At 44.7% G+C, this 23,797-nt stretch overlaps 1 protein-coding gene across 1 annotated transcript in view; it reads left to right on the top strand.

Annotated features, from left to right (window-relative positions):
* Positions 1 to 4,701: 4,701 nt before the first annotated feature.
* LOC118556247 (transmembrane protein FAM155A-like) overlaps positions 4,702 to 23,797 on the top strand; it is a 31,769-nt gene continuing 12,673 nt past the window's right edge. Inside the window, 3 exon segments of the mRNA XM_036128226.1 lie at positions 4,702 to 4,867; positions 4,869 to 5,165; positions 5,167 to 5,415. Of these exon segments, the coding sequence (XP_035984119.1) occupies positions 4,727 to 4,867; positions 4,869 to 5,165; positions 5,167 to 5,415 (687 nt within the window). The 5' untranslated portion in view covers positions 4,702 to 4,726.

Genomic DNA, 23,797 nt, shown 5'->3' with positions numbered 1-23,797 from the left:
AAGTAAACTGATTTTCTCACTTTTAATAGACAAACTCCAAGCTAAATACTTTATACAAGATCTGAAAATATTCAAGGGATGTTCAATCTACACATATCATCACTACTAATTGCTAATGTCGTCTTGTTTTAGAAAAGATTATACCGCCACTGTGTAAAGGAGCTAAAATTAAAGGTTGATTTGTAAAAACGTTTCGGCGTAAGATCATTTTTTTACGAATCGTTCCGGGGTTGGTGCCAGTGAACGGGTATCCGATACAGGATACCAGAACCATCACTCCTCCACCACCGGGCCTGAAAATATGAAGGTGTCTGTGCTGATGTGCTGTTTGATCTTCTCCTTGCAGCCAAACGGCCCCTCTTACGTCTCGTCATTGACGTCGACTTTGTTCTGGAAGTTTTCCAAGCTGAAGTCGTGCCACCAACACTCTTCGCTTTCTCCTAAACAAGCTTTTTTTCTAATCGTTCTCCCTTCGGGTGGCACCTTCACAGAGACATCGCCGTAAAGGAACCGGCTTCAGCCTCGGCTCTCCGGCGCGCGCTCGAGCCGACAGGAAGAGTCCCTCGACCGCCACAGGGCTTGTTTCTATCTTCAGAAATGTCACCAGCGCGTCTCGGGACCCGGTTCTCTGTTGTAACCTTCATCGGCTTCGCCCCTTGGGTGCAAGGTAGGCCGCCTGCGGTCGCCCCCGAGAATTATTGGGTGGAATTGCCGCAGCCGTCGGCACCTGCCAGTGTAGCGTGGCGTCACGGTTTAGGCTGGCTTTTAGCAGAGCATGAAAAAAAAAAAACGCTCGAGTCGAAAGAAGTTTGAAAGAGTGAAGGAAAAATTGGCGCTTATTAAATATGTGGTCCAGTAAGTACTCTGTAATCCGTCGCCCACTCTGGACTATTTCTAGGTGTTTCAGAGTGAGCGTTTGAGTGACAGGCCTTAATTAGAGGTGCTCAACCAGTGCTTATTCCCGCGTAGCGTTTGCGAGTGTGAAGCCTTGACAAGCCCCGACTGTTGGGCCCTCTGAAAGAGCTTCCATCAGAGCCGAGGATCCACTGACGGAGCGCGCGGCTTCACAAAAACACTCCAAAGGGGATAACAGGGCTTCGCTGGGCCGGCTGGGGGCGGGTCTCGGTTTGGGGACGCCAACCGGCAGCTGCCTGCGCTCAGCTGAAATATTGAAGCTCCTGAAGTTCCAGCTGTGAAACAATCGTGAAGACCCAGCACTTAAGCGCAGCTGGGCTCGTGAACCGGAAAAGGGTAGAGTGCCTTCTCCGGGTTGGGGAGGATGTGCTGCCCCTAGTGGAGGAGTTCAAGTATCTTGGGGTCTTGTTCATGAATGAGGGGAAGATGGAGCGGGAGATCGACAGGCGGATTGGTGCAGCGTCTGCTGTGAAGCGGGCACTGTACCGATCCGTTGTGGTGAAGAGAGAGCTGAGCCAAAAGGCCAAGCTCTCGATTTACCGGTCGATCTACGTTCCTACCCTCATCTATGGTCACGAGCTTTGGGTCGTGACCGAAAGAACGAGATCCCGGATACAAGCGGCTGAAATGAGTTTTCTCCGTAGTGTGTCTGGGCTCTCCCTTAGAGATAGGGTGAGGAGCTCAGTCATCCGGGGAGGACTCAGAGTAGAGCCGCTGCTCCTCCACGTCGAGAGGAGCCAGTTGAGGTGGCTCGGGCATCTGGTCAGGATGCCTCCTGGACGCCTCCCTGGTGAGGTGTTCCGGGCACGTCCCACCGGGAGGAGGCCCAGGGGAAGACCCAGGACACGCTGGAGGGACTATGTCTCTCTGCTGGCCTGGTAACGCCTTGGGATTCCTCCTGAGGAGCTGGCCCAAGTGGCTGGGGAGAGGGACGTCTGGGCCTCCCTACTGAAGCTGCTACCCCCGCGACCCGACCCCTGATAAGCGGAAGAAGACGGACGGATGGACTCGTGAAACCCAGCCTGCTCCACGTAAAGGTTCTTTTGACGTGACCCAGTTACAGAGCCCTGCAAACGTCTCCATGTCCCTTTAATAAAGGATACAAGCTACATGCAACGAAATGACGCAGATCAGATGGAGGGTCAGCCTGAGCCCCTGCGATGGGGCGCGTCTCCACTGACGGCTGACCTGACCAGCATGTCTTTAGTGGTAGGAGGAAACCGGAGCGCCCGGAGGAAACCTACGCGCACACAACACAATCGTAACACAAAGATTGCCTCATTTCTGAAGCACAGCTTTCTTGTCTCTGTTGTAAAAAAATACCCAAAAAATCACATCCCCACAGCATGACGCTGCCTCTGCCATGCTTCACACTGGGGATGACCATTTCAGGGTGTAAGTGTCAAGCCCCTCGTTCTGCTTTTTAGATTCCTCCACACGAGCTGTGGATCTCTGCAGTTCCTCCAGAGTCACCGTGACCCCCCCTTGGGTGCTTCTCTGATTAATGCCACTAAAACACATAAAAGCTTGTGTTTATAGCTTGATCAAAATGTAGATACAGATAATAATACTGACATCTGGGCAGTAAATGGGAGCCAAGTAGCAGAGGGCGATGCAGAAATGGCAATCAGCAGATTTGGTAATGAGTACAAAGAGAAGAATGGAAAGAAAATGACCCAGGTGAGCACCAAACCTGTGCAAGCTGCTGTTAAGACAGCCGCCATGTGCCGACAGAACCGCATCTGCTGGAGCGCTGTAACAAAATAAAACAGCTGTGCTGAACTCCAGCGCCAAGGGAAATGTTTCTCTGCGCTTTTGTCTCGCACAGAGCCTCGGCTTTGCGTTCGGCGACGTTTTTCCTTCTCCTGGATTTTCTCTCCCGCCCCTCCGGCTCCGTAACGGCGGAGCGAACGAGAAACGGGATTTTAATTGCGAAGTTTCAGCTCCAGTCTTTGTGGGAACATTTTAGCGCAGTCGCTCTGGCTTGATGCGCCCTTGAAAGACGGGATGCAGCGACTGCTGCGCGCGCGCATAACGTCAGAGTGGGAGAAGCTTCGTCAGGTTCACGGGATTGCGGGAGACGACGGCGGATGTCGGGCGGCGGGACCTTCACAATAAAAGGGAACGAACGGGGGACCGAAAAAGCACAGATTGTCCTGACGTGTGAAATCTGAAAATTTGATCCGCTGTAAAACAGTCGACAAAATTCGGTTTGCATATTTTTGTTACGTCGCCACGTAATATGATTAGCCCAGCTGCATCGTCAACATTGATAACTTGGGGGCTTTAAAACAGAGCCACATAGTAGGGTTTTCTTGGAAATACGAATTTTCACTTTCCAAAACAGTTTAGCTATTCGCTCATATGTGCCTGCAGTTTAAACTTCTTTAAGACAATTTAAAGCCTAGACAATATTTGTTAGTTTCAGATTTTATATTTGCATAACTTTAACTTTGTTGATACAAATTGCATATTTAACAAATTTGTACACCTTGGGGTATGATCGTTATGTTCTACTTTCATCTTTTTGACACAGTAGAGCACTCTGTGTCCTTTCTAAACGTTATGTACCGCTGACTCCCATTCAGAGCGGACTTATCGAATATAGCACCATTGCAAATTCAGCTTTTAATTTTGCTTGACATTTTCCTCCTGTTCAAGTTATTTCCAAACGTCAAGTTATTGTGCTTTTTAGGTGAAGATATTTTTTGTAACATAAATTGATCAATTTCCATACGATGCATGGAAAAAAAATCTAGTTAATTCATTTTTGATCCCTTAAGGTTCGGATACTAGAACTTCCATTCTCTCCCTGCAAAAGTCTGATTTACATGCATAGAAAAATATACGCTTTGTGAGAGTTTAATCACCAAAATCAATATTTAACAACTGTTATTTAACAGTTGTTAAATATAGGAAAAGATAAATGTATTCATACGTCTCTGATTCTTTAAAACAGTACATTTTGTTTTAATGAACATAATAACTAATAATACCAATAATACATTTCATTTATAATGCACAGTACATTTCAAATAAAATCTCTAAGTGCTACAATAGCAGAGGGTTAAAAACAGTTCCCAAAGTATGATAAAAACAAAAACACAATAAATCACCTTAAAAGCAAAATTGAAATCACAAGTTTTAAAAGGCTCTCAAGGGTTGAGTCTAGAAACTCATGTTCAGTGAAATTACCCCACCAGGAGCCCCAAGGCAGGAAAAAAAAGGAGACAAACGGCAACCTGTGAGATCTTATTTTGACATTTACAACCGGAAGTGAGGCTGCGCGTCGTTGCGGACTTGACGCAGGCTGCTGCAAACACACACCGTCTCTTGGCGGACATGGCGGCAACTTGATGAAGACGGCGAGGGCTTGGATAAGAAAAAAGACGTCTGTGGCAGGCGGTAGCTAGGCCCCATCCGCTGACGCAAAAAGGCAACAGTCCTTCGCCATGTTGGAAGACGATAGCGCCCTTGTCCGCGCGCGACCGAGGCCGGGGAAAACGTAAGCGCGTCGGCGAGTGTTTCTCACAGCGGAGTCGCGGCTACGCAGAGGAGCGGAGCGGAGCGGCGCCGCGCGGCAGCACGGGGCGGACGGGAGGACAGCCATGGAGGATGCGGCCCGCGGTCGCAGGAGTCTGATTTCCCACCCGGCCCACGCTCCTTTGGATGGGATTTACCGCTGATCGCGACGGAAAGCCGGGACAACCCACTAGCCGACTCTTGAGGGGAGGAAAACGCGATCTGCTCCCGACGTCCATGACTGTTGCGGCAGAGGAGCCCCACGGTGGAGTCGGCCGGTTCCCAAAATATGACCAGGGGTGCTGGGACGTGTTGGCAGCAAGAAGACGACGACGGCTTCCAAATCTGGCTAGAGCCCCCCCGTGACCACCAAAAGCCATTCACCGACTCCGAGAGGGCGCAGAGATGGCGACTGTCCTTGGCATCTCTCCCTGTTCCTCACCGTCCTCCTCTCTGATCGCCTGTGGTTCTGCGCCGAGGCCAGGCTGGCCCGGACCCCGGACAAGTTCGCGTCCTCCCACCTCCACTCCCCCCGCACCCACTCGGCGCACATTCCCCTCACAGAGAGCCCCCACGCTATTTTTCTAGGAAACTCCACCAAACATCTGTGGCGCCTCGAAACTCGCCACCGGGACAGTTCGTCCGGCGACTGCTTCGCCTTCGCGGATGCGGACGACCTGTGCCGGGGCCTCTCCGACAACCAGGGGCCGCGCGTCGCTAACATGAGCGGACTTGTACTTGTCCTTTTGTAACTCCTACTCCCTGCTGGACCTGTTCGACGGCTCGGTGAGCCCGGACAACCTGAACTGCAGCGTCCGGGCGCTGGAGGAGGGCGACGCGACGCGATGCAGCGACTGCGTCCAGGCGTACCAGCGCTACGACCAGCACGCCCAGGAGAAATACGAGGACTTTGAGCTCCTGACTCAGAAATACGAGCCAGGGGCTTATTCGGTGAGGACGTGCATGGAGCAGTGCAAGGTAGGTGGAGGGAGGGGATGGAGGAGGGTAGGAGGAGGAGGAGGAGGGGAGGGGAGGGGGGGGGGGGGGGGGGTGATGGTGGTTGGCCATCTGTTGATTTGGGCCGGATAGATGCCAGTTTTGGTCCTCCTGCTCCTGTCTGCCATGGAGACGGATGTCAGATCCAAGGAGACTCCCGTCTCATTCATCCTCCTCGTTGTATATAGGGCCCCGTGCTGATGTGCAGACGGAGGCCCCGCTAGTGGATCCCTCTTTTTGCGCATAATCTACCATCGATTTGCGCGATAAGCGCTACCCCCCCAAGCGCTAACCCCAACACACCCACCCCGAACCCCAAACCCCCCCCCCCCCCCCCCCCCCCCCCCCCCCCCCCCCTCCTGACATAACAGCGCCTTTACAATAAGGCTGACGGCTTGTGCAAACAGCCCTCTGAGCCCTGTGCGTGCTGTCGCAGTCCGACAGGTGTTCATCGCGGCCGCCCTACTCCACATCGAGTGCAGTTTCATTAAAGTCAAGAGGTGGTTTCCCTGCCTAATGTGCCGGAAGTGTGTTTTTTTTTTTTTATGTGTGTTTGCACATCGCCAGGCTGCCCGTCTCCTCCGGGCTTGTTTGATTTGCCTACAGCTGTGTTCAGCACCGCGGACAGCGCCAGGCTGCTGCTGCTGCTGCTGCTGCTGCTGAATGGCGCTAGCCCGGCTCCATTCACAGAAGCCCTGGCCAATCCCAGATGGCCTCCATTCACCCGACTAGGAGCGGATGCACGTTGCACGGGCGCAAAGACTTAAAAAAACAACAACAACAACACGCAAACAAAAAACTGATAATTTGCCTTAGGTTTTGTTCCACTTTGCGTGCGTTTGTACGGTGTTTGGATTTTTCGAGCCTCTCTAGGATACAGAGCCTTGCAAAAGCATTCCCATCCTTTGAAATGGGACACTTGATCAATCTTTGATTTATTTCTTTGGCATTTTGTGTGTTCCGCCAACACAAAGTAGGGGATATTTGGGAAGCTGAAGGGTAATGATGCACCCCACCGCTGTAAATCATGGCCGTGGTAGCATCATGAGCCGGGTCTGTTTGTCAGATAGGAAATTTGAGAAGAAAGTGTGCAATGCTTCTATGCAGCCCACTCAAATCAACAGTAATGGAGCATGGCTACCAGCTTTGCACATCTAAACTAAAATTATTGCGCTTTTTTTATGTAAAATAACTCAAACTCAGTCAGAGCGTCTCTAAACATCTGTTTTCAAACTCAGCCATGGATACTCGATTGCAATTAGGTCTGGACTGTATATACCACTGTAGCTCTGGCTGGATGTTTACAGTCATTCTCTTGCTGGGAGGTGATCCTCCACTCCGGCCTCCAATACGTTTCCTCCATTGCGCTTAGCTCCTCCCACGCTGAAGAGCATCCCCACAGAATGATGCTGGCGCCGCCATGTTTCACCTTGGGGATGGTACGTTCAGGCCAATGTGCACCGTTGCTTCTCTGCCACGCACCATCTGAGTGAAGCGTCTTCTTCCACATGCACAGCTAGTGCTCTCAGCAGATTCTGCCACCGGTGCTGTGGAGCTCTTCAGTTTCTACAGGATTCGTGATCATATTAAAGCCCAATTAAATACCTTCATGTCTGTTGGTAACACCACTAAATGGGGAAGAAGTAGGAACATTTTCACAAGCCAGAACAGTCCACTGATTCGGATGAAATTCAAAGCACCAGGCTTTATTGAAGCAGTAGAAGTGGGTTTAACGTGTGTATTTAATGTGTTTATAACCAGAAAACATCCCACTTGTTTCTTGGAGGCTGAGGTTTGATTTTCTTTTGATTCCTGAGAAACCAGATACCGTCTTTTCCATCATGCTCTCTGTTTTCCTGTGCTCGATGGTATCCCCTGAGCATGATTTCATGTTTTTATCCTCAGGCAACCTCAGGTCCATTCTCTATGCTCACCTTGGCATTTGTAGGGAAAACAGTCATTTAGTCACGCAGCTAATTTCTTTAACAGTGACCATTATCCTTCACCTTCGTTGATTATAGGTTTTCTTGGGGCCTTTATGTGTTACAGAAAGAGCAGCATGACTCAAACGATAATGCGGAGCTCTGGTGGAGTTAATGGCTACCTGCCTTGGAGAGGGTTAGCAGTTTAAGTTGGCTCAGATGGATTTGTGTGTTTTCCGTGTAAGATCAGGGCCCCCGCCGAGCTGCAAAGTGTGAAAACAGTAAAGCAACCGAGCCGCGCCTTATTGTCTCACTCATGGAAAGCGTTTGCCAGGGGGACGATCTCTGACATTTCGAGTGAGCCTCCCTGACACGGAGAGAGGCGTTTTTTGTTGAGTGGGAGCATCTCCGCCGGTCCGCAGGTGGTGCTTTGATTCCTCTAGCCTGAGGTGAAACATCACACGGCGAACACGGCCGGTGTTGCCGTTCCTCGCAATGGGATCCTCCATCATCTGACTCTGGACGCCCGCCATTCATTCATTCATTCATGCTGACAGAACATTCAGAAAGCAGGATTGAAGCGCTAAGCAGAAGTATTTCCAAGCTGTCAACATCAGAAAACAATGAAGCTTCTGACATTAACAAAGCCGGCTACTGTTGAGCCTTTTCAAATGAAGCGTGGTTTCTCTTGCAGAGATGTGATAACCCAATACAGGTAAAACGGACACATCTCAGACATGACTATGGCATCATTGCTTTCTGAGGAGCAGACTAGGGCTGACACTATTACAAAGAAATCCTCTGCATCAGGGTTCTCCAACTCCAGTCCTCGAGCTCCAGTGTCCTAGAACTTTTAGATGAGTCCCTGGCCCACCACACCTGAAACAAATGGCTGAATAAGCTCCTCAGTTTGCAGTCAAATTCTCCAGAGTCCTGCGAACGATCCGATTGTTTGACTCGGGTGTGTTGAAGCAGAGACGCACAAAAGTTGCAGGACACCGGACCTTGAGGGCTGACGTTGAAGACCTCCGCTCAACAAGCTTTACTGTACTTAAACATAAAGGTGAAATTGAAATGATAAATCGTTTACAAAAAAAAATCTACCAGGAAAGCACCTGAAAAGTTTGCCGTTCATTTGTAAAGAGCCCCTTTACTATGATTCCCTTCAGACGTGTACTTTCAGGATAGACCAAAAAAAGCAAGAAACGCATAAGTACAACCTCCTCTCACTCAAATTTACAGCCTTTGTAAATTTCTTAATTAGGACAGTCCACCTAGGTGTCACTCAATATCACCGCATTTGTCTTTTGCCCCGATTATCCGAAACCCTTAAATAAAATCCCCTGCAGCTCTTTGCCTTCAGTAATCACTTCATTATTTAATAGTCTTCCTGTATATAATTTAATCTTCCAGCTGTTTGTTACAGGATATTAATGAACGAACTGCCTCACCAAGACCAAGGAACCAATCTGACGGGTCAGGGACAAAGATGTAAATGTCCCACTGATTTCACTGTAAACCAGTCAGAAGGTCTGTTCTCATGTTCATTTTAGCACATGTACATATGTGCTGTGCGACTAAACTGAAAAACGTAATTCAATGTTTGATTGCTAAAATATTTGCTAGCTGCAGCCCTAATGTGAGCCAAATAGCTTAAGAGAAAAAAAAATACACATCTCTGGTTACTTTCTATAAATAAGAATAACATTTTTGTTGACTCTTTGTTTGTGTCAAGAAGACATCTACAGTTCTGGTTGATGATAAAAGCTGTGAAGTTAGAATAGGATAAGAGGATCCTTTATTGTCCCACAGGGGAGAATTCGGGTGTACCAGCAGCAAAGAGCAAATTTACAACACAAGAAAAAACTATGCAGTTATTAGTTATTGAAATATCACACTCAAGAAATGTGCCAGTGAGTAGGGTGATTTTAAAAATGTACAAAATGTGTATGTCTATCTATGAATAAAGAACAACAAGAGATGGAAAAGCAGTGCCGATAACAGCAGAGGTGATTAAAAACGTAATGAGCCACTGATGTTTCATGAGAGAACAACTATTCATATTATTTTTTACAAAACTTATGCAGCTAGCTTAGCTGGCCTGGTTAACTCTGCTAGTGCAGTTAGCTTAGCTGCAAATGGTGCATAAGGCTGCACTCTGTTCATACTTGAAAAACAGATTTTCTAAACTGCCAGGTAGAAATAGAAGAACATCCCGTCTGGTTGGAGAAGCAACTTGGAAAGACTTGGTAGAGGCCCCAGTTCAATGTAGAATATGTCGTAATATGTTGGGTGCAGTGCTGATTAAAATGTCTAACAGCTGCTGGAAGGATCCGCGATAACGCTCCTTTGTGCGTCCAAGGTGCAGCAGTCTGTCACTAAAGTAGCTCTCCAGCTCTGCAACTGCTTCATGCATGGGGTGAGAGACGCTGTCCAACAGGGATGTTCGTCTTGCTGGAGACTTTCTGTCTACCACCACCTGCACCGGGTCGAGGAGGCGTGCTGGGAGAGAGTCGGGTATCCTGTTGAGCTTATCTAACTGCTTCCTCTCAGCTGTAGATAAGCTGCTGCTCCAATAATATACGGCGTGGAACAGTCTCCCTCCGTGTTTTGGAATCTGATAGCAGACCAGTTTGGACCAGACACCTAAAATATGCAGGGCAGGGGCCCCGGGGACCACTGCCATAGAAGTCGGCTGGTGCCACAGAGTCAAAGAAGGTCTCCAGGTCTGCACTCCTAAAGATCTCTGCCTTCTTAGCAGGTAGAGTCTGCTCTGACCTTTCCTGGGAAGAGCCTCAGTGTTGTGACTCCAGTTCCAGTTCATTGTTCAGGTGAGCACCCATGTACTTATAAGAGTCCACTGTCTCAATGTCAGTTCCGTGGAAGTTCACCGGCGTCGGTGTGGTGGGTCTGCAGTTGCGGAAACCCACCCCCAGCTTCACTGTGTTTCCTGCGCTGAGCCCGAGATGGTTCCGCTGGCAGCAGTCTACAAAGTCCTGTGTTCACTGTCTGTACTCCTCACCTGTGATGAGGCTGACTATTGCAGAGTCATCTGAAAACTTCTAAAGAATGGCACCCTGAGGAGTTGACGGAGAAGTCTGCAGCGTAGAAGGTGAACAGGAACAGTGCCTGCACAGTTCCCCGCGGGGCCCCTGTACTGCAGACCAGCCTGTCAGAGATACAGATCACATACTGTGTGCGGTTCTGTTCAGTTTCTGTCTACCCATGATTAATCTCCGCCTTATTTACCAGATAAAGATAGTGATCTTTAAAACTTAATCATCTAGCTATAACAGGAAACATGAATTACTTTCCACACAGGATAGAAACAGAACATTTTTTGTTAAAAAACGTTTTTAGTTTAGTACAAATATTTTGCCCAGATAATTATTTAAAAAGTACTCGAGGTAAGTTTCTAGTTGTCTTTTTAGTCTCCAAAAAATTACATTTCCTGCCGTCTGTGGCCTTCATGTATTAAAGTTCTGTTCCTTTCAGAGTACTGTTTGTTTGAAAGCAGAAAATTTGGCTTTTATAAATTAGTTTAATACTGTAAGGCACATTGAAAGAAATACAATACATGCTGATTTTGGTTTTCCTTCAAGCTACAAGCTCATTTAAAGCCACGTTTGTCGCTTTTGCAGTATTGGTCCACATAGTTTAAATAATTGTTTCCATCCATCCATTTTCCAACATGCTTATCCCTTGTAGGGTCGCAAGGGGTGCTGGTGCCTATCTCCAGCTGTCAATTTCTCAAGACACGATAAAAAAAGGATCCAGCTTTCGATAGTTTCTTAAATTATTTGAAATCAAGTGCTAGTATACAAAATACAGATCTAATTTTTTTTAAAATAAACAAATGAAGCCAAATGGAAATGCTCCCACTTGGAGGAGACCCAGAGGAAGACCCAGGACACGCTGGTGGGACTATGTTTCTTAGCTGGCCTTGGAAGGCCTTGGGGTTCCCCCGGAGGAGCTGGACCTAGTGGCAGGGGAAAGGGAAGTCTGGGCCTCCCTACTAACCCCCGCGACCTGACCTTGGATAAGCGGAAGAAGATGGATGGATGGAAAAACTGAGTGCACCTTTGCTGTTTCCACAAGCTTTAAGAAGCAAGGTAGTAGCCTGGATGCAGCTCATTAAATGCAGTTGAAGCAATGATAATCAGAATGTTCGGTCACCTCAGTAAAAGGATGAGTCTTGGCAGTTTGCTGCTCTTTAACATGCAGGTATACTTCTAGCTGAGGCGGAAAAACGTCAGCAGTGACCTTAAAGCAGCACTATGTAACCTTTAGCCACTAGGGGCACTAGACCTGTAACTTCCAGGTCTGGTGCCCCTGAAGGCCAGTGGCAACACTGCACTGTCGCAAAATTAAACAGTCTCCCTCCGTGTTTTGGAATCCGATAGCAGACCAGTTTGGACCGGCAGACTGATAAGTCATGAAGTTACTTGTAAAGACAAGGCCACATTCACCCTTCTAGATTAAATCCTATATCAGAGAACCAAAAAATATGTCTGGTCAGGTAAGTGTCATATCTGTTTTGTTTTGTTTTGTCGTTACTCAGACTGCCTTGACCTAGAATGGGTCATGTGACGTAGAGCGACGGATCCTACCCTCTCAAGTTACATAGGTTACATCGCCAAGTGCTATATATTGACCTGAAATATAATTTGATATATCTCAAGTATAGCTAACACTTGGGTCAAAACTTACACAGAGCTGCTTTACAGAAGTAGTTGTTGCATTTCCTCAATCTGGAAACAATTGCAGAAACATTTCCAAACAATCTAGGCCTTCAGTCTACAGGGTAAATATTCACAAAAGCTACATTTGTTAATATAGTCACCAGTAGACGTTCATTAACCGCCCCATTCCCCTCCTATGACTGCGGATCACTTTGGTATTTATTTGGTTGCAAATTTCAGTTTGAGCCAATATAAGTGTCGCTATATCATATAAAAAAAAACAATTAGTCAGTTGTTTTTTCACAAAGAAGATCATAATAGCCAATATATAAAGTAAAAATGAAGTCAAGTTTAAAGGTAGGGGGTCTAAATGTGAATAGAATATGCCAACACCTGCAACAACTATCTTTACCCGTGTGTTGCATTATTGGTTGTTTTACTGTTGTTCAGGTGTTTTCTAAGCTCAGCTTTACTGAAGAACATTACGTAGGGTTTTCTGTAGGAAACAGAGCTCAAGAAATTGGGTAATTGTCTTAGAAAGGTCTGTAGCTACAGGAACTCCTCCAGCTGTTCAGCATGGCTACCCCCACAGAGTAGCCAGGCACTGTTACTGTCAAAACGTCCACGTAGGATGAGAAAATTGCAGTTCACTCAACCGTCTGCCTTGTTTGTTGTAATTACTGTAATAATAATGATCTGAAATGATGCAAAAAAAAAAAAGTCACCTTTTTAATCAAATAAAATCTACTTGTCTCCGGGAAAGACCCCTCCAGCTACCCCGACAGTGCTATCTTCATTTTGGATCTCTCCGAGAAGAAACTGTCTCAGGGCCCGCCCGACATTATCTCTGCACGAGACCAAAATATCCGCGCTTTTTCATAACTCATTATCATTTGACAAGATTAATGAACTGGCAGCGCAGGTGTCTGCACCCAAGATCCTCCTTGGTAATATTTGTGGATTTGAAAGGCACCTGCATGACTAAGTAATCACAGAGTCGGTGGAACTCAGCGGCTCTTATCTGCCTGCTCCGACGTTTCTCCTAAAACCTCTTTTTATTTCTCCCTGTGCATGTTCCTTCCTCCTCTGACCCTGCTTTCACTGCTCCATCGGTACTCCAATCCCCATGCCCCACACACTCTTTATATCAAACAGGGAAGACTGATCTTAGCCAGTGATGTGTTTAAGTGAGAAGAAGGACACATAAGCCACGGCGTCCTACCTCTCTAGATCCTTGTCAACCACACACATCTCCATTGATCTCCGGTCTTTTCTGAGGGACGGGCAGCAGCGATACCAGGAAGTTGATCCCTATTGATTCACACCGAGCACTCCCCGTTTCTGTGTCCTTTGTTTAATAGTGGGCTGCTCCTGCGACCTAAATAGGGCGACTGGCTGAGCAGTGATGTCTCTATCTGAGTGTGCCACATAACCTGTTTGTTCTAGGGGCGTACGGCGTCTTAAAAATCTACTCCTAGCTCTTAAGCTTTCATGTGTTTTGTCACATTGCAACCACCAACTTCTGCTGTAGTTTATTAGGATTTTGAGTGACCCTGTGGGCACCGTACCAATTGTGAAACATTGTGGTGGCCACCTCATGGTTTTTTTTTTCAACAGAGGCAAAAGATACATTTCTACTAATTGTGGCATACTTTTGTTTTTATCTTCCTTTACTCTGATCAATGAAATCCAGTGGAACGAACTGTCTTCAGAAGTCGCTTTATTAGGAAATCTAGTCCAACGGCGAGTGAATTTTTCTCAGAAGGGTGTCAAATGTTCTATGAGGGCCTCAAAGGTTTGTTTAGAGAACATAAACGAACACAGTCCAAGAATTACCAGGTCAGGGAGAAAGTTGTGTAGACCTTGAAAGCAACGTCAGTCATCTGTGCCCAGGCATATTTCTAAACCACCTATGTTGGTCTTTGTTTTAAGTAGAAAATAAAAGTGTTAGCCCTCATTCAGGAAGCTCGTCTCAGGACATATTTGAAGGACCTATTTTCATTAAGTGAGTTTAAACAAACATTTAATGTTGTCCAGCATCTGAATGCAACTTCATTTGATTTCTATACTGTTAATATATTTACATAATGTTGAACATTGAAAGGATTTAAACTGTAGAATTACTTAGGAAACCTATGCTGTTTAGAAACTTATTAACTCCTTGGTATACCTTAACTACTAGTCAGTAGCTGCCAATGTAATGTATTTTTCTGTCCTGCTGATTTAATGTGATAAAATCAAAACAAACAGTCAGAAGTGATCATAAAGATAACCAGACCCTTCTCCATAAACCTGCATGGCAGCAATATTATACATTAAACTGGGGCCTCTTCCAAGTTTTTCCAAGTTGCTATTCCAACCAGACGGGACGTTCTTCTTATTCTACCTGGCAGTTTAGAAAATCTGTTTTTCAAGTATGAACAGAGTGCAGCCTTATGCACCATTTGCAGCTTTGCAGTTAAGCTAACTGCACTAGCAGAGTTAACCAGGCTAGCTAAGCTAGCTGCATAAGTTTTGTAAAGAATAATATGAATAGTTGGTCTCTCATGAAACATCAGTGGCTCATTACTTTGTTTATCATCTCTGCTGTTATCGAGTACAGCGTAATGCACCGTTTGCAGCTGAGCTAACTGCACTATCAAAGTTAACCAGGCCAGCTAAGCTAGCTGCAGAAGTTTTGTAAAAAAAAAAATACGATTAGTTGTTTTCGCATGAAGTATCAGTGGATGGTCAAAGGGATTCGCTGACTTCTCATATGGTTAATACGTTCCTATTAGCCTCCCAGCATTCCAGTTAGAATAAGCAAATGATGACATTCAGACTTAAACAACACCGTTGATCATAGACACAGTAGCGTCCGGACTGTACGCCATATAGTGTAAATTTAATGGAATACCCTAAAAATCTGCGTAGAGCAGCTTTGTTCCAGTAGCTGTTCTACTGACATCTGTTTTAATACTCTGAGTTGTTAGCAGCACAAGGCTTTTCTGGTGCAATTTACCTAGTGGGCTAATTACTGTTGGTAATTGAAACTGTCCATTCAAGACCTTCAGTAAAAGCATGGTCAACTATTATTTATAATAACTTTTATTAGCAAAATATCAGTATAGTCCATGACAATTATATATTTTTGTAATTATTATAAATAGTTTTATTCCATTTTTAGGGGTTTCACATTCACCCCATAAATGTAAAATTTTTTTGCAAAACCAGAACAATTAGTTTAGTACTTTGATGTATTTTTAGAGGTAAAGTAACCTGTGCATACTTTAACCATAATAGCTTTGCCAGTATTGTCTAATATTTGTCCTGGTAAGGACCATTGTAGTACTAAAATGAACATAGATTTATTGTGTGGTGTGAATATTAAGTGAATGTAAAAGCGAGGTCCATTTGTCCTCGGTATTCGGGATTCATGACCTCCAGGTTGGAAATTTTAACTCAAAGCCTCTAAAGCTGGTATTACGAGTCAGAAAGTCGGTGCAGCTGGATGGTTCCCTACATCGGCATTCATGATGGCCGCTACTTGCAGCAGCATTGAGTAAAACCTCACACTATGACCTGTCTGCAGCAGCTCTCTATTATTTATGTAACATTTAGTCAGTCGTACAGGTGCTGCCTTTCAGTGTTCATCAGACGGGATGTTTCAGCTGTAGTTGCACAAAATACCGCCTAGAACAGCGTTATTGTCATTGTTGTTTTAACAACATTGCGAGGGTCCATGTTTTTTCCTGCTGTCCGACGGAGGGAAACTGGAAAGCAAAAAGGCGGAGATGACGTAATCTGCAACTTGTTAGTTCCGACCTCGAAGGCAAAAGGAACGCACCATAAATCTGATGTTTTTTTTTTTTTTTACATTCTTTGAATTTGCATGCAGAATTTGATCCTCGGTACGCCGGACACGCTGATGCACCATTTGTATGGGACAGCAAAGCAAATATGGTGTCTAATTATTCTACGTCTTTGTTTCACACACAACAACTAAACAAAGTAATACTGCAGAATAAACGGATTGAAATATTCAAATTTATTTAGCATTTTACACTTTTTCTGTCTGCTGTCCAAGATGCTGTAGCTTATATACCATCACATCTTGAAATATGAAAGCTCTAAAGGCACCATTTTTTTTTTAGAAATGCTTATTAAACAGAGAATATCAGGAGGTGAATGATACGTGTTTGTAAGCAAGATAAACCATCACCTCTCTTCAGTGTAGCGTTTTATAGCTAATCTTGTTCTTTATGGAGTTTTCCATAACTAATGTCCCCCTCTTGTTAGAATATTACAAATTAAGAGTACTGCGTGGCTCTTAATTACCCTCCTCCACTGTCACATCCAGATGTATAAATACATTTTGGTAAATCTCTGTTGTTACGGCGTTTTATCGTCTTTCATCTCATCACTGATGATGTGCGGCCTTGTCTCTGTGTTGTTGTGGTGAGCCCTGAATGCTTTCACCAGAGTCTGGCCTCAGTTGGCCAGCATTAAACATTTACAAGCTGGGGGACATAATGGAGCATTAAGCAGCCAGAGAGACACCTACTTTTGCTAAAAGGAGAACAAGTATTTCATTTACATTCATCAGAAAGCTCAATGGAATAGTAATGCTGTTTTGTTGGCAGCTGAGGCGGAAATGGTTTTCGGAACCCGATTATTACCCTTTAAATCTTTTGGGACTGTTTTCACGAAATGATCTGGTGCCAGATTTTTGAGTTGTAGCCCACTGGGGCACACAGATATCTCTACGGTCCTCTTTTCTCTGGAGGTGGTTCAGGAGTTGCTCTGCAGTTGCGCATCGGTTCTGGATCTTGCCTGTCGATTTACGCTTTGTGTTTCACGGATTTTGCCTGCACGCATCAATCCGACAGCGGGAAGGCAGGGTCAGTTGCAGGAGCTGCAGCTTTGATTTGCTCTCACTCGTCCCACGTTACCTTCTGCTTGACAAGACAGAGTAAGAGGAAGTTACACACTCCCTCTCCCCCCGAAAGTAACCCTTTTTGTCTGGATACAGCGCCTTCAAACGTTTAACATTTGGTCATGTTACAAGCACAAACTTTAATGTTGTTTTTTTGGTGTTTCTGCTCGGTTTTCACGAGGCCTTCTGCGCGTTGACGACAGACTGTTGCAGCCCATCGCTCTGCCCGCTTGCCTCGGCGTTTACGGGAGCCACACAGCGTTGCACCTCGTGGCTTTTTCCGCCATTGTGGCTTCCTGCGGCAGTTGTGGATGCTTGCTGACCTTGGAGAGGGATTTGTCCCCCTGCGCGCTGCCTGTCCCACTCCGGGACAGCCACATTTATGAATGGGCCAATCCCTGATGTGAATGCTAATGGGGACAGGCGAAAGGAGAAGAGACAGGATGCTGCTGCTGTCCGCCAGGCAGCTGGGCAGATCGTGTGTGCTCAAACTGAAGCAAAAGCGGAGAATAAAGGTTAACGTGGATAAAATCGTTAATCGGACTTGTCTTTCCTCGGTGGAGGTTTAGTTAGCGATGAGTCATCTACCTGACATAGAGTAGTGTTGTCAAGACTAACAGTAATTACGGCTACATAGGAGCATGGTTGTTTCTGTTTAAGCCCAGAGATGCTTCTGGTCTTCTTTGACGCTGTTTTGCTAGCTGCACTTGTTTTAAAAACCTAGATTAAATTGACTGTCATGAAGTTGCTGCCAACATTCAAAGTGATTTAGTTACTTAATTTACCGCGCCGACAGTTGCTGGTCTGATGTTGAACAATAGACCCTACATCAGCATCTGGGGGCTGCATCAACATCACCGCCATAATGTGAGCGGCATTTTTGTTGGGAAATATAATGATATATATTTCCATTAGAATGAAACACCCAGTCTCAAGACTGTTGGAGCCTGTATGCGTTTCTTTTTCATGATTGCCCTGAATTTACCTCCATCCAACTTCCAATCCGCTCTGAATGGCTTACCTCTCCACAGAATGATACTGCCGCCTCCATGTTTCGTAGTTTTGTTTGACTGCTCTGTCCCTTGGACTTCAGGATGCTGTTTGTTCATTGACTTCATCTAACAAATCTCTCAGGCCTTCACAAAACAGCTGCATTTATACTGAAATTGAATTGCATACTAAATATGTCATTTTTGACAGATGTTGGTTGCACTAGATTTTATTCAAGTGCGTCAGATTCAAGGGGGCTTGAAATGATCAGAAATGTAAGATGAGCATAATGACTGTTTTAGTAATAAATAAAAGATTTACCGAAATAGACAGAATAGCAAGCAGCATACCAGGAGCTTCCAACAAAGGACAATAACAAGCAGCGAGATTAAATACTGAGGGAGGAGTGGAGAATGACATTGGATGCAGGCGAGTTAATCAGGGCATCATGTGGAGCAGTTGAAGTAGAAGGGAAGCAGGGAGACTAAGTGAGGCAGAGTCCTTAACACAAATAGGGCTGAATTAAGACAACAAAACTACTAAGCCAAGGGAAAGACTAAATTATGGCTAAAATCTAAGAGAAATAAAAACAAATGTACGAAGAATAAACAAAGAAACTAAACACAAAGGAACAAACTAATGTGACAACACCTTACAAACGGTAATAAACACAAGGAAATTACCTGAATATGGCATGACCTTTAGAAAATAAATAAACAATTGGGAAATTATCAAAACACAGACACAAAAGCCAAACACCTGTGGGTCATAACACTCCTGCTAATACAGTATTTTTCTACTTTCCGAGATTTCTTCTCATGAAGCAGGCGTCATATTTCTCTGTTTGCTTTCATTTGTTGTCCCATTTGAAAATAACGGTTGTCAAATGTGGCAAAAAAGTTGTTTTTCCTTAACATTACTGCAGTTATTTACGTATAAGAGTATGCAAGTCCACCTTTTCTCAGGTGAAAAAATGTGACTTATAATTATATTTACTGCATTAGTTTGAAATTGTTAACCTTAAAATAGTTAACTTGTTCTTTGAGAGAAAGCATGTATTGAGTTCAGTTATCTATTCTCTTTGAACGTTTTAAGGAGCGAGAGGCAAAGCTGGAGCAATTGATGTCATTCCCCCTGTCGACCAATCAGGTCTTTGCAGCGCTCGATTCAGATCCACTGGCAGCGAACATTTAAATTTGATTAAAAATGAACGGTTCTGATTGGGCAGATAACCTGTTTAAAGAAAGCCCCCTCGTTTTCCTACCTGCAGAGTATTACGTTAATGTACATTCTGATCATGTACCGTTGCTTTCTTCGAATAACTGTATGTTGTCCCGAAGAAAACACAGACAGATGTGTCTTAGTGACTGATTCTTTCAAAAATCCTCCCCAGAGATCGCTCGCATTAAGCTGTCAAGCTGTTCTCCTGTTCAGGCAATAATGGAACATGCAGAATTTAATTATAGTAAAAACATTCATTAGCTTGCCTTCATAAACTGTGAGAAAATGAAGATGTTTCGAGCAGGATGTTCTTTTCCCATGAAAAGGATCAGACTAATACCTTCATTCATTTAGTGCGTGACATCAATTAGTGTGACGGCGCTATTGTCTGCATACATATTTAAGAGGATTGTCTTTCGCTGGGGCAGATATGTTGCTGAATGCACAGCCCTGTTGCTTTGTGTTAACGTTATTTCATTACACAGCAGGGTTTGGCTAATAAAGTGTGTATTAGATGCAGTGTGGGGATATTTGTAGTCACGGGAGCGGGGGTTGGACGGGGGCGGGCTGTTGGTTACCTTTGTGCTGATTCACTAAAAGACGATCTGACCTGTACTCTCTATTAATTCTGCCGTATAACCCCATTTCTAGCCAGGTCTGGTGTATGTTTGACTGTCTGCTAAGCTCTGTGTTGCCCATTAGGATGATTGAGGATGATGTTTGTGCTTTTAGAAGAAGTGCCAGTCAGAGAATATTACAATGTTTTGGACTATTCTTCTAATTTTTTACCACAAATTCCTCTTTCTCATGGGACCCTGGGAATTAAATGTATTTAATTAGAATTTTTCTGGCTGTAATCTGCGGGTCATACTTAAAAACCTTTCTCTGCTATGTCATATAGGCACGGACCATTAACTGAAAATGCATGAAACGTAAAGAAAAATAAAAAAAATGCATGAAATAATATAGCAGTCATTACTGCAGTGTTACTTCTGTTAGCTATAGCATTTCTGATGCTATACTGATATATAAGTACATTTTGTAAAAGTTTAATTTAATCAGTGTAATCAGAAAGTAGTGAAGAAATGTGAAATGGAAGGGATAAAGTGCACCCATCTATTATTTAAATGGGAATTTATTCAGGGGATTGTTTAGTAGCTTTCTTTCAGCAAGCTGATGAGCAGTGTGCAGGATCAGGCGGGGGAAGGGGAGAGCTGCGCATATCTCTGCTTCATACCGTCAGAGAAAACTCAGGTCACTTTAAAAAATGTACCTGATGTACATTAAAAGGACGTAAACCCTTAGGAATTGTTTAATTACAGTTTTAAAACTTTAGCTTTGTAAAATCTTGGTTTAGCTCGATGCTGGAAACTGCCCCATGCAGGCATCTCTGCATGGGGCAGAGATGCCTACATCCCACGGGGCAAGTAACAAAACAATGTTAAAATGAGTATTAATTGGAACTAAAAAAAATATTACGCTGTCAATAAAAATCTATCGAAATATAACATATAGAAGATAATTCATGTTCTATAATGGCAACCCAAATCTACCAGCAGTAGATTAACTTCATGTGCTCAGCTGTAGATAATGTATAGCAGAGAAAAAACAGACCATTTCTTTTAGCAAAATCTAAGGAAATGTTTCTATATCTGATTCAGAAACACAGCAGAGCCCCTGAAACATGACCTTAAAATGACACATGGCCGCTCGGCATTTTAAAAGCTAAGAAAAGGCAGCGACAGCAGCACGTTTCTTAGCGCTGTTCTCAAGGCCGTCCTCTGTAAACCTGTTGAAACAAATCCTACAGTCCAACAACTATTAGTGATCTTCTGGAGCTGAACAGCAATCTTGTGTTTGGCTCTCTAGCCACCAAACAAAGGACATGGTTACCGTTGTTGTTCTTTGTTGCTTGTGCGTCGGCCAGGGCGTCCTGAGCAACATCTTTAGTCAGAATATCTAGCGGTAAAAGCTTGACACCGGTGCTTAAAAGGCAAAGACCGAAAACTTTACTGATGTAGACCAGAAACTGACGCAGAGCATTTAGCAGCTTCCTGAGCCACAGCGTTACAGATGCACCCAAATACGGTCGAAAACACATCATGATCAGGGGGGAGAGTTATGCTCCATTTAGCAAGTAGCGATTGAATGTCACCCCATTATCAGAACCACCAACGGTCCTTATGATCCTGCTGCTCAACCTCCTCTTCAGATCCTCTCCTCATCGGCGCTGCAAAGTGGCCACCTGAGCTGAGAGCTGCTCCACAACGTGTCGAGACCCCTCTCCCAACTCTTCAGCGGCGTTCAGACCAGAGGAGCTTGTTTTTTTTTTCAGAAAATTGAAACGTCTTCTCTCACGCCTTGTCCCGTTGTGTTGCATCAGCTTTCGGGCTCGACGGCAAACATTTAATCTAGCGGAGAAATCGGCGTATTGTCACAGAAAACGTCCGACGTTGGACTATGAAGACAGGCCAGTTGAACTCTAGTAGATTATTCAGCTTTTTTGTAATTTTGATACTTGCGTGTGTTTTTGAAATACTATAAAACTGCAGTACCATACATTCAAAAGTTCTCGTACCCTTTAAAGCTTTTAACAACCACAAATTTCAATTATATAGTCAGTGCAAGTACCAAAATCAAGTTATTTGAATATTTAAAGAAATCCGGGGTATTAAAGTCTTTGCTTGGATACCCGTATGCTCCTACATTGTTGTCCAGACTTAAAAACTTCACCAGCTAGATCGTGGATTGGTCCAGATATTTCCAGTCCCCAAAGGGAGAACTCTACTGTACTTTTTTTTCTTTTTTTTAACTTTTTCCAATCCACATCATTACTTGCCCAATGATACCTGATATGAATTATGAATAGATCTTATTTCCTTTCACTGAGCCAGCATCTTAGAGCCTCATTCTTCTGTTATGGATGTCTTTACTCGTTGAAGCTAATGATTCTTAAAAATTTTTTACACCGTCAAGGAAAAAGTTTATTCCCTCGTGAAAAGGAATTATGCATGGTTTTCAAAGGTTAATTTTAAGGGGGAAAAAAAATCTTTATTCATTCTGACACCCCTAAGTAAAAGCTAGAGCAACCAATTCCATTTAGACGTAAGCTATCTAGTAAATAGGGTCCATCTGAGTGTCGTTTAATCCCGCTGCTGTGTGAGGGCCTGGGGGGGGGGGATTGTTAGAGAACGTCATTAATAACATTAGCACATAAATGTGCACAGCTCCCTTAAAGTGTGGCAAATATGATTGCGTATTTGTATTAATGTATAAAATGATTTCCTCTGTGACTTCTAGTGCCGCTCCTGCCTCGTCAATGCTGAGTACATTCTGGGTGGCGACACCTAATGGTGAGGAGGATGAGAATCAGTTTTAGTCGCCAGGTTGCTTCATGCAAAAAGGAATTTGACTTTGGTTCCACTTGGCTCTAATCCACATATTTTATACAATATACAAAAAAAGTAAGTAATGTTAAATGCTTTTTAACAAAAGACAATTTGATTGTTGCAAAGAAGCGCAATATCGAGTCCATCAGAATGACAGCCTGAGGGGACAAAATGTCTCTGTAGCGGCTGGATTTTGTAAATAGCGCTCTGTAGCGACAACTTAAAAGCAAAAGACAAAACAGGTTGTGTGCAGCGTGTGTGGGGTCTGCAGAGACGTTAGCTCTCCATTTTCTGATCCTAGACCTGTACAAGTCCCGGATAGAGGGAAGGTCAGGCCCCAATCTCCCTCGCTGCAGGCCTGATTGGTTGCACCCGTCCTGCTTTGTGGAGGAGCCAAACCACACAGTGATGGAGGAACACTGGACTGACTGAACGGTGGCGGTGTAGAAGGTGTCCACCAGCTCCCGTGGAAGGTTGTCCTTCTTGAGTTGCTGCAGGAAGTACAGTTTCTTCCGAACAGGGTCTAAGTGTGAGGAGCATCTCAAGTCCTAGGAAAGGGTGGTTCCTTGGAACCGGAAGTGATCCACGGCAGACACGGTGCTGTTGAGGATGGCGAGGGGAGGCAGCATGAGGGGTGTTTCCTTTACGTCCACCATCATCCACGCGGTCTTGAGCAGGTTAGGCTCCATGTGGTTCTGAACGCACCAGAGGGCCAGCCGATCCGCCTCCATGTCTGTACGCGGACTCTGGATCAGACCAATGGCAATGGTGTCGTCTGCAAACTTCCAGGGTTTCACCCGGTGAAGTGCTTTCATCTATGAACAGAAAGACGAGTAATTGAATCTTCTTTAGTGCTTAAGTAACCAAATCGGGCAGCCCGACATGGCGTCTTTAGGAGTTGACTCCATCATTCAACAACTCAAGAACTAATTCCTTTATTACTTAAAAATAAAAGTTTCATAGATAAAGGATTGTAAAGCTTAAAGCACCCACCCCCATATACGGGGCTCATAGAGATTTTATGCTAAAAAGATTGAACTGGACTCCAAATATGCAGTCTTCCTCAGTGGCTTGATGCTAAACAACTGGGTGCATTACTGCCCCCTTTTGGCAGCGACAAATTCCTCCCAAAACGTACAACCAAATGATTAAAAACAGGGCAATGTTTTTGCAAAAAAAAGTTGCTCGGACATTTTGAATTTGTGTGATCGAGACAATTTGTTGATACCAAACAAACATGGGAAT

The sequence above is a fragment of the Fundulus heteroclitus genome, chromosome 24 (genome assembly GCF_011125445.2).
Source record: "Fundulus heteroclitus isolate FHET01 chromosome 24, MU-UCD_Fhet_4.1, whole genome shotgun sequence".
NCBI classification, from domain to species: domain Eukaryota; kingdom Metazoa; phylum Chordata; class Actinopteri; order Cyprinodontiformes; family Fundulidae; genus Fundulus; species Fundulus heteroclitus.
This window is presented reverse-complemented; position numbering and strand designations above follow the sequence as displayed.